Raw genomic sequence first — 12,133 nt, 5'->3', positions numbered from 1 at the left:
GGCACCTTAGAAATAGCGGTTTAAATGTAACTAGGACAGACTGTTATCAACCATCAAGTTCAGTTGAATCCAATTGTGTTTTGGGTTAAACTTGGGACAAGCACAGAACTGAAGGACTACAAGGGGACAATGTTGGACAACCTTGTAAATAACCACACCAAATCGTGGGCATGGTTTTAGCATGTCAAGGACGTTGTAAGGATGTCCTAATTAAGATTGGTTTAAGTTCTTATTGGTATCATCCAGAGTGCATGGTCACTACAGAGTTTGGGAAGATTAAATGTTATACTGGCATTGGATCTTCACAGACTCCTTGCACAAGAAAGAGAGGCAGAGCTTTTTTTAAAAAAAGAGTAGAAAAGCCACATGAAACATGTATGGGATGGAAGCTACATTTCTGTGGTCTGATAAAAGTAGAATTTCTACAGTTGTTTTACGACACCAAAGGGAACATGTGGAGCCCACTCAGAAGAAAAATATGCCATGGTAGTAGTACATGCACCAGTGACATCAACAGCAACACATCCCCTCTTGCACTGTTTGGTTCTACAGCAGAGAACAACTGATCATTAGAGTTGACTGAAGTAGATTCACATTAACTGAAGTTTCTGGAACTCCAGAAGTGCAAATGGGCCCTCTATGACATGAAAAGAGACAAGCTGGCTAGAGATGATTGTAAGTCAGCTGTAATGCCAGCTCAAGATTAGCAAGGTGTAAAGCACAGGTTGCCAAGCAGGTGAAAGAGTGGCTTCTTTAGATGGTGATCAAGAAAATTTAACCTGAAACATTGAAATGTAATAATCTGAGCAGCACACTAAGAACAAATTATGTAGTCAACCCTCATTCCTGTCCCTGCTTACAAAAATATCTGTTTGGTGTGCATGTTGCTAGATCATATATCTATTCCGATTGGCCTCATAAATTTGGCCTGCTTCATGCCTATGTTTAGTGAGGAGGATAAAACTGCCCGCTTACTAAGTCATTAAGCTCAGGGTGGAAGTGAACCAAGCCCTGAGTTGTGAGAACATGAGCAACTAAAGAATAGTAGGATGAGAAAGGCCCTTTTACAAATATTTTGGAAAACTCTGACTCAGTAACTGAGGCATTTCTGAGACACCCATTATAAAGAGAGCTTAAGTTGGGAAACCTACATGACTGCCACCATGAGGAATTTGAATGGTTGTAATTGTGGTCACATCAGAAAACATTTGATGGGCTGTACAACCCACTCAAGCTAGAACACATTTTAGATTATTGTCCTTCCTATGGAACTGCATATATCTGGTTGTAAATTGGTTCATCCTAAATTGGAAACTCTGCCTGCAGACCCTACTGGGTAAACAGAAATGACAGAGGCCTCCTTAGAAACACAATACCTGTTTCAAGCAGGACACTAAACATTGGTCCTCTCAGGTCCCCAGGGAGGTAAGTCACGTATGGGTCGGTACAACAACCTTGCAAGCTCAGAACCCTGCCAGTTGTTAAGACCACAAGCAAAAACAGTTCCTAAGGGAGTTGTGGTTGTAGGGATCGTATTCATTTAAGAAGGAACCACCCACCACTCATCCCCTCATAAATAAGGTTAATGTCCATGGGTACCTTGGGACACCACTAGGAAGAGTTTTCTGCAAATCCAGTGACTACTCAGGACACAGTCTACATAATAATTATTCCCTGTGCCAATGGAAGCAGTGCCATTAAGAAGGTAGAGATTGGCATTGCTAGTCCCATTTAACCACATATCACCTGTGCAACCACTTTGATTAGAAACAATACATCATGTCCTGATTGTATCAAAATTGTGTTAAACAATCAAAAGTACTAAGCGTACAATTGAATGGGGAAGTGATGCTATTGTGCCTAAGGGACAAGAACTCAAAAGCCTTTTGGCAGCTTATTAACAGCAGTGATACTCCCCAGTCCCTGCACCAAATAAATGGAGTAGCAGAGATAAATTGGGCAGTGTTTTTTGGGTAGGTATTTGCAGGCCATACAGGGTTGACTGGAGATAAGATGTTTATCTGGGATCACCAAACCATCTCATGTATGGATATCAGTGTAAAACCGATCCTTATGATAATGAATACATTGCGGTCCTGAGTCCTAATGGTTTGGCTAACACTGTGTTTAAATCTGATTAGAAGACGTGGTAGAGAACCCTGTCTATCCTGTTTGCCAACATTCTCACCACAGGAATCTTTCTGCCTACGTGGTCCTGTGCCCATATTGTGCCAATCTTTAAAAGAGGAGCTAGAGCGAATCCATCTAGTTACAGGCCAATAGTACAGATGTGGACCTCGTTGAATGGTTGGGTTGCCAACTCAGTACAGCATTTGCCATGGAGCGGAAGGTATGAAGCAATTTTTGGGGCCTCTCTCGATTTAACAGCTGCCTTCGATGCATTAGATCGTGGGTTGTTATGGCAAAAATTGGCAAGCTCTGGTATGCTGGTGGGTCTTCTCTGCTTGCTAATCATTCTTAACTCAAGAATGGCTATCCAAGTCTGATTGAACAACAACAGGGATTTGTCCAGGAAGATTCCAACCCCTATGGGAGTCAGACAGGGATGCGTGGTTCCTCCCTGTCTATTTAATCAAATATTTGGCTGACATCAAAGAGCCCCTCCACGCGGCTTCACTGGTCACCCCTAAATTGTTAAATCTGTGCTTCAAATGGCTCTCATATGCTGATGATTTTTTTTCTGTTTGACACCCCTAAAACTGGTCTTCAGTGTCTGATTACATCTTTTGTAACATTTATGAAGGATTATGCACTCATGTGAACCCCACAAAATCTAAAATAATCAGATTTACAAACAGTAGAAAGAAATGTAATCTTAAAATGGTACATAGGCAAATTGTTGGTTCCGTTTGCTGATTCTCTGATCTGTTTGGGTTTCCCAGTGTATGCTAGACATTCTCTGAATAATAGGTCGGTCTGGTTGAACAACCAAACTATGTGACTGATTATGCAAATGAAAATGATTGACATAAAGTTTGGCAGGTTTTCACTTAAACCAGTGATCAGATATTACGAGGCATAAATGGTTCCTAAGATCCTCTAAGGTGCGAGACCCACCCATTTCCCCTTGTGGATCATCTATCTATTGTGAAGGGGAGAATTTGGAAATGTATATTATATCTACCAACGAGCTTCCCAGGAGTTGCTGTGCAATATGATCTGGGCTTAGTTTCATTACTATCACAAGCACACTGGAGAATACAATCACTCTTGTGTAAAATCTTATCCCCAGTGGAAGATACTTTATTTGTAGATTTTAATAATTTTTACACTAAACTGTGTTGTACCAGAATGAGAGCATTAAAAGACTTATGTATGATACTTGAAAAGATAAGCTGTTCCAAACAGGACCTGATAGCAGCCCAAGCATGGTCAAAATACTCCTATACCAACAAGACTGGATGGCGACACTAGAGCATTTCCATTCATATCCTTCCTTGGTACATTTGAGGGAAGATTACAAAAGGAAGGCAGTGTTAGCTCCATTTTTAAGTATATACCCAGATAAAGTGACCCATGCAGCCTTTATCCCTTTTCGCTGAAATTTGCTTAATTATGATATGACATCACAGGATTCCAACCCAACACTAGGTATTAGACTGCCCTGCAATGAATAACTTGTGCAGGGTCTATCTGGGTAAGCTCGTCCATTTGTCCCTAGATGTTGACTCAAATGGGTTTTGGCACAGATGTCTGGCAGGTAGACCCACCTCCACGGTAATAGGAATCACCAGCTTCGTTAGAGCATTGAATTTAGAAGAGTTTTAGGATGGTTAAGACCACTCATTTTAATGTAGTTTAGTGCACCAAGTTGATTTGCACCGCATGAGAAATGAAATATTATGTAACATTGTTTGCAATCACTTGTAGTGCGGGTGTTAAAGATTGTTAAACTGGAAATGAAATATGTTTTATTTGCTATATTTTAATGCAATGTATTTGAATGTTTTATTAAACCTCTCTCAACCATAAAATAAAAAGAAATAAAAAAAAAATACTTCCTGTCCTGAGGCTGTGCCCATGAGAGCCTTCACTGTCCCTCTTGTTGCAGAGGGTTCCTTTGGCATCTCTACAAGAGTTTCTTTCCCCAATGAGGCCACTGTGGTGCTATGTGGATTGTGTGTCGGTAACCTACAATTCATCAAATTCCTGCCACCGAGGACAAACATTCTGTCTGATTGTTTCAATAAAATGGTGGCCAGTATGATGGTCAGTGTGTAACAGTCCCAGTGATGTTTCAAAGAATGTTTTGGGATTTTGTCTTTTTCAGTAGCTTTTTAGTCAAACTGCAAGTGAGCCTTTCACTCATTTGACAGGGGGATGAGAATGAAGCCCCTGGAGTCCACCCCATGGCATGCTGAGCTATGTGTTGCTCATTTGTATAAAGATGACCTGGGTAACGTCGAATGTCAAACACAATCTGAAACCAGGCAGGCCTTCATCATGGAATGGGGCATAGAGACAATATTTCAAATTGCTTTAAAAAGCAACAGGAGGGCCTCATAATGGTGCTGACAGCTCAGAGCTATAAGTGGGCTGTCCTTAAAACGACAGGTGACGTCACTTACTTGATAGACAGTAGAAACCCTCTGGATGGTGTTATATGTTTAAGTAGTACCTCCAGCATGGGGAAATTGTGGTCTCAAAGAAGAAGGGAAGATAAAGTGAACCGCTCCCAGATTTCCTCCAATGCAGGGCACCAGAACGTCCATTGGATGAAATTAAAATCTCCCCATAACCGACATCAAAACAACAAGATAGTTGTCCATTTTTTCTTCTACAGTTTTCACTTTGTTTTCCATGACTACAGGTTGTACACAAGGATGCCACTGTGACATTGAAAATGGAGGCAGTACGCCTGGGATAAGTAATGCTTTACATGTTGTCAGAGAAGGTCGGCGACTGCATTTCAGCTGCAGTCATCAAATGTTTTGGACTCAGCATCAATTAAACACTCTCATAGTCTGTTGTCAAATATTATCATGCTAGCTATAAAGTCAGGGACCACAATGATGGTTCTGTGTGGGCTACTTGGGCTAAATGCTGACACAAAGACAGAGGCACGCCAATTAATAGGAGCTGATAAGTTTGCGGATAAAGGCATTGTTCATATTGTGACTATCTTCAATTCAATGTCGGTTTATTGGCAGATTGAAGTAGCCAAACAAGAATACAACATGCTCAAAATCTGAGTACTTGCACCAACTATAGGGTAAGTTACCTTTTGGAGAATCGTACCCACACTGGACTAAATAGCTTTTAGGCACCTTTCTCGGTGAAAATGGCATCTTCAGTAACAGTTGGACCGAGCAATTAAACCACCTCCAAAAGATGCTGTGCCAGGAACTTTGCCCCACCTGTAAATCCCAGGTGGGGCGAAACTCTGTGGATTACCTTGTTCATTTCGTAGATGGGGCAAAGGAGAAGTCTCTCCAAAGGCTAAATCTGTGCAAGAAAGTAGTACGTGAAACAAAACATTATGCTTGTCAAAGTAATGGAATACTCAAAACTGGAATATCGTTATTTATGACAGACTTTAGAATGCACTTTAGCTGTCTTGGGTTGTTAATAGCAAGTTATGTATCCTAGTTAAAGTTGCATTGTTGCTGGCTGTTTCTTATTTCAAAACTCCACTGGGGTTCATTTTCTTTCTCTGAATGTTTACTTTGAAACCGAAGTGTTGCACTATAAACAGTAGTTTAATAAAACATATACTGAACACAGTTTTACAATATTTGACTCAAAAAATAACAAACATTTACAAATGTTAGTGGCAAGGTCTTGGTATCAGCTACACAATTCATGCATTTCCATGAATCCATTGTATTGTGTGTGTCTGGCACATGTAATATATACACATGACATGAATATGCTCTCAGATATTGTAAAGAGGGGAATTGTTGATAGCATATTTAACCAACCAACCTCCTATTATACAACATCAATCATAATATGATTTACTTTTAGAGACATTTATCATTTATATTAATCATTCTCGAGCTGAGCTTTAGAGGGGTATAAAAGAGCAGAATACAAAATGAACACCACATAATTGTACAGCCCCATGTATGCAAAGCAGGTTACTTACCATCTCTATACCACTCTGCCCGTGGTTGAAGTCTAGTCAGGTCTGGTGTTATCAGCATAGTGCATGTCAGGCTAAGCGTTTCACCCTCCACTCCAAAGGTCACACCAAACTTCTCCATAAACTGAACATCAATGTGGGCAAACGTCACCACTGGGGGCATTGGCACTAAACAGAAGAAAAGAATACCAATCATGTATTCACATTTTATGCAGCAAACACACATTATAAGTTTACAACGAATGTATTGAAATCGTTCTCTTGCATATCATACTTGTGTTATTGAAAATGTGTACTAATCTAATTTCCTATTTGAAATTAAATGATATTGAATTCAACATGACCATTAATTTTGCTGGGGTGCAACACGCAGCTAGATTCAATCTTTTGGTTCAATTTGTCTAAATGAAACATGAGAGAAAGGAGAGCGGGTGAGGTGTCGAGTATGGTGGATATAGAAAATGGTAAATGTGAATTGTTAACAGAACGTGTCTAGTCATGCTTAGATTTCTGTGGTGTGTGCAAAGGATACAAGTGTGCTGAAGACAGAGGGGACCTTCGGTCAAACATTTGAATTATGTCCTAGTCAACATTGGGAGCAAGTGAAAAACGGTATTAAAGCAGCACATGTTGATGCTTCTTTTCAGACCAGTGATCAGTTTTACAGTGATTTGCAGTGGCCAACCTTGTACGTGGGAAGGCCAGTATGAAAGGGACTGACATAGTCCAACTGTGCATGATATCCACAATGACTGAGTGACATTTAATTTTGCTGTTTCCAAGATGCCTTTCACTTAGCAAAGGATAATTCAGAGCTTCTATGGGGGCATGGAAAAGGTTCTGAGGGGCGTTCTTCGTGCATGGGTTAAGGTGAAGATGCTACAGAGTTAAGGAAACGAAAAGGACCCATGATGCATCTCTTAATGTAGGAGTAAGTATATTTTGAGGCCATTCGTCTTACATCAATTCTCTTTAATATAATCCTCTAGCAGACTGATTCCCCATGACATTTTAAAGAAGGAGTTATGAGGGAAGGTAGAACGCAGATTATATATAGGAGTATCATCACCATTGCGCTGACACATACAGTGAAATGCAACACCCCCATTGAGACAACAATTAGAGAAATACATAGCTACTGAGCATAGGTTATCCATACTTTCATGCTGCTCTCTGTCAGCAATAAAGTATTCAGACCATCGAAGAGAGGCACGATTTATCCAACAGCAGTGGCCAACATTTCACTGGAAACAACAACCAGTGTTGTACCAGGGCCATCTTAGGGTCAGAAAACAGATTCTCAGACCGCTGGCATTATGTTGGTATCCACTGACTGTTATCTTGCACAGCCAATGTATCATCACTGTGTCAGTGTTCACCATCTTGCCTGCCAGTAACTGTGCTGCTGCTGGGGTAGGGGCAGACGTGCTCCCACTTACCATCATGGTCATGCACTGCTGATCGTGACCTTTTAGTGCTCCAAGCCACACCGCCTGACCTGCCAGGCCCTGCCACTACCATCATTGGCACAGCTGATGTTCGGGTCACGTGAAGGATCACGGGCCTTGCCCTATAACTCCATCAGTCTATGGCGTCCTGAGCCCTAGCTGTCCCTGTCAAAGAGTGTCCTTCTAAGAAGTTCCATTATTCCTGTTTGTCCCGGTTTACACTATTTATTTATTTATTTATTTATTTATTTATTTATTGATTGGACATTTGTAATGTGCCTATCCACAAGTGTTTTGAGGTGCCATGTTTCTTGCTCTTTTTTTTCCTGCTATGACTGTATTTCTCATTTTGGTCATGCTACTAGTAATTGCCTTGCTACTTAATTGCTACTCTGTAGCTTTCCTCCTTTTCTCATTCCAATTCCTGCTCATATTGCAGAGCGTTTTTCTTTACCTCACCATTCCTGCCCTCGCCCACTCTCTAATCCCATGTATCCCCGTATCCCTACCAGGTCTCTTTTTCCTATCTCTGTTGGTCACTGGAAAGCTACACCATAGTGCAATAAGTCTATTGCCACTCTTCACTTACTACTTCACTTAATTTTCTCTATGTTACTGAAACCTGGATTTCATCCTTCAATAATGTCACTTCAGCTTCTCTCTCTTCTCCATCCTCTAATTTCTCTCGCACACACCACCCCGCTGCCCATGGTGTAGTCGTACTTTCTCACTCTTCCTGGTTGCTGCAGGTCTCTCCTGGCCCATCCATCTCTTTTCCGTCATTTGAGAATCATTTTTCTTTCTTTTCTAAATCTCAGCCTGTCTGTTTTTTCAATTGTTTATTGTTCTCCTATCCCTCTTCTCTCCCTTATCTCATATGTTGATACTTTACTTTCTTCTGTTCTCCCCTCCACTTCTCCACTGTTCGTACTCGGCGATTTCAATCGGCATCTTGATTCTACTCATTCTTCATCTGCCTTTCTTCCTCTGCTGGACTCCTGCCACCGCTCATCTCTTGACTGTCCCCCTTCACATTCCTCTGGATCCCATCTTGATCTTATATTTACCTCTGTCTCCTGTAATGTCTCGGTTTTCTCTTAACCTGTATATTCCTCAGACCACTTTCTGTGTCCTTTTCTATTATTTTTTCCCCTTTCATCTTTATCGCCTTCTACAAAAACGTTTTTGTGATGGGATCTTTGCTGCTTTGAATCTTCTTCTTTCACTTCAACCATGACTTCTTCTCTCCCTCCGATTCATTTCTTTGCTACTCTATCTGCTGATTCTGCTCCTGTTGTTCTCCAAACTACTCTTGCACCCACTCCAAACTTTCTCTATCTTTCCAATCCTTTTAGTCCTTACCGTAAACCTTCTCGTCCATGGCTTACCCCCACTCTGCTTGTCCCTAATAACTCTCTCTGGAAACTAGAGCACTGGTGGAACAAATCTCAAACCCTTTATGACCTTGATCCTCTGTCTTTGGATCACTCTGTCTTTGGAACTTTTGATCCTCTCCTTCTATCTAGAAAAAAGCTATATGTTTGCTCTTTGACCTTTTCTCTTTGTAAGCATTCTTGTTGGCTCTATCAGCCCCTTACCTCTATTCTCTTTCCCCGTCCACCAGATCCCTCTCTCTTTGTCTCTTTCTGCTTTTGACCTTTCTCACTATTTACCTACTAAAGCCTCTAATCTCTGTGTATCTTTTCCCTCTCCTTGCCCTTTCCCTGCCCCTCCATCACCTCGTGTTTTCAACCCTGCTTTTTCTCCTCTCAAAGATATTGACACTGCTCAGTTTCTTTCTTGTGCTCATCCAACTACTTCTCCCTTTGATTCTATTCCCTGCTTACAAATTCCATTAGTCTATCCTAACCTTCTGACTTACCTTACTACTCGCTTCAATCTCTGTCTCTCTTCTTTGCTTTTTTCTGCCCTTTTTACACATGCTACTGTAGTTCCTATTTTAAAAAAGTCATCACTAGATCCATCTTTAAGTAGCTTTTGCCCTTAAACTTTACTTCCTTTTCTTTCTAAACTCTTAGAATTGTCTACTCTCAAATGTTGACCTTTCTTCATCTTCATTCTCTCCTTCCTCCTCTTTAATCTGGGTTTAGGCCAAGTCATTTTACCGAGACTGCTCTCTTGCCTGTCTCGGACTGCCTGCTCACTGATCGGCATAATACATTCTCCTCTGTTCTCATCCTACTAGACATTTCTGCTGATTATGACCCAGTTGATCATCCTACACTGTCATCCTTTGGTATTCGGGGTTCTCCTCTCTCCTGGTTAAATTCCTACCTCTCTGGCCATAACTATTCTGTTTCGTAGGCGGTTCAGCTCTCTGCACCCCTTACTCCTCTTTATGGTGTCCCTCAGGCTTCATTCCTTGGACCTCTCTTATTCTGCCAGGGGAGGAAGGATAATTCAGGGGCAAGGTGTTTGTCTTGGAAGCAAGACAACACAGCGCAACACAGGTTTGAATCTCTATCCCGCGCTCAGAAACCACTTGTTGGTATTAGGCACGTTATAAATTAACAATTATAATTATATCTCTATAGTGTTCCTTTCTTTTCACTTATCTCTTCAGACAATCTGTTCTGCCACTGCCACACGGATGATTCACAAATCTTTCTCTCCTTTTCTGTGTTCAATGAAGTGCTCCACTCTAATGCCCCTGCTTGTCTTTCTGCAATCCAAGCTTGGATGGCCTCTCACTTTCTTCACTTGGATTTCTCCAAAACTGAAGTTCTTTATTTTTCTCCCTCATCCCCATCTTCCTTTTCATCCCTTTCTTTCCTGCTCTTCCCCTACCCGCTTCCTTTCTCAACTACAGCGTGTAATCTTGGAGTTCTGTTTGATTTATCTCTCATATTCCTCCCACATTTCCCCTACTATCCCTAATTGTCCCTTTATCCTTTTTAATCTCCATCGTGCATGCCCTTTTTTGTTTTTCGAAGCCACTAAGCTTCTTGTTTTCACCTTTTTTTTCCCTCACATTGATTACTGTTCCTCTCTGTTAATTGGACTTCCAGCTGCTCATCTCGCTCCCATCCCTTCTATCTATAATTCTGCCATTTTCTTTTGAACAATCTCCTCGCTCTTCTATTTCTGCTGCTCTTTCTTCTGTTATCCTATCCTTTGACTCTTGTGTTTTTTTTCTTCACTTTTTCCCTATTGTTTTAAAATGTCTTCACAGTCTTGCCCTACTTATCTTGCTTCTTTGCCTTTTTCAGCCAGTACTATTTGATCTAAAACCACTTATTGGCTGGCTGTTCTCAAACCCCCACTGGGCCTTATTCCCCTTTCTGTATGATATGATATGATATGATACGTTATTTATGACATGCTTAATACCCAGAGGTTTCTAAACACCGACCCGGGGATCGCACCCGTGTTGCTCTTATCGTCTTGCTTCCAAGGCGGGCACGTTGCCCCTGAGCTGTCCTCCCGAGACAAAACATCTCAAAACGTATCTTTTATCCCATTCATCTTCTTCATGATTTAGGGCCTCATCATAAGTTGGCCGCATTACCGCTCCACTCAACTATTAGTTGGGCTGAAAGTAGGCCAGCTTTATCACCAGTTTTGACCTGGAGGTATATCTGGTGACTTTCTGCCCATTTACAGTGCTATTAGTGCTGCAGTGATAGCACCCTAAATGCCCCATGGACCCAATGGTAATGGGGCCTACTGCCCCACCCGTAACTTGGGATCCTGCTATTAGCACTGATATGATATGATATGATATGGCATTTATAAAGTGCCTGTACACAAGTGTTTCAAGGCGCGACGAGGCGGGGGGGAAAAAGGGGAGACAGACAACAATCCTACTAGGCCAGGTGTCATTCAGATCACGCAAGTGCAAGGGTAGAGGGGAGGGGAAAAGTGCAAAGGGGAGGTGGAAAGGGGAGAGTGCAGTACAGGGTTAAGAGCATACAGGATAAATAACAAGGGCCATCTAGTGGCAAGTGCGAGATAAGTGCAGAAAAGTGCTAGGAAGGGGGGCTGTAGGAATACAGACACAGTCCCGCGGTGTGAGATAAGTGCAGAAAGTGCTGGGAAGGGGGGCTGTAGGGATACAGACACAGTCCCGCGGTGCAGGGGGTTGCCAGGGAGGCAGTGCAGGGGAGAGTGGCTGGGCCAAGGACCGAGAGCGGTAAGTGGCCCAGTTGCAGATTCAGTGAAGTTTCAGTAAGTTTAGCAGGGGAGAGGGGGAGAGAAAGCGGAAGCAAAGAGGAAGGTTTTGAGGTGCTTCCGGAACCGGAGATGGTTTTACTTGAGTTTCAGGGAGGCAGGAAGGCTGTTCCAGAGGGAGGCCCCTGCAGCGGAGAGAGATCTGCCCCCAACTCGTTGTTTGGAGAAGCGGCTGACCCTGAGGGAGTTGGAGGCGGATGAGCGAAGAGCTCGAGAAGGAAGATATTTAGGAAGAGAGAGTTGAAGGTATTTTGGCCCGAGGCTCCAGAAGGCCTTGTGGACAATGCAGAGGGTTTTGAACTTGATCCTCGCAGTCACTGGACCGAGTTGTGGTAATGCAATATGCATTGGGCAGTATCCCAGCACATTTACCACTGGGATAACCCCC

The 12,133-nt window shown here is 42.2% G+C and overlaps 1 protein-coding gene across 2 annotated transcripts in view; it reads right to left on the bottom strand.

The window, feature by feature from the left end:
• Positions 1 to 12,133, bottom strand: part of MYOM2 (myomesin 2) — a 578,568-nt gene that overhangs the window by 365,866 nt on the left and 200,569 nt on the right. For both annotated transcript variants that reach the window (XM_069606094.1, XM_069606095.1), the window contains one exon: positions 6,110 to 6,274. In XM_069606094.1, the coding sequence (XP_069462195.1) occupies positions 6,110 to 6,274 (165 nt within the window). The remainder of the gene's footprint in view (positions 1 to 6,109; positions 6,275 to 12,133) is intronic.

This window comes from Ambystoma mexicanum, chromosome 4p (assembly GCF_040938575.1).
Source record: "Ambystoma mexicanum isolate Mex_15411 chromosome 4p, UKY_AmexF1_1, whole genome shotgun sequence".
Classification (NCBI taxonomy): domain Eukaryota; kingdom Metazoa; phylum Chordata; class Amphibia; order Caudata; family Ambystomatidae; genus Ambystoma; species Ambystoma mexicanum.
This window is presented reverse-complemented; position numbering and strand designations above follow the sequence as displayed.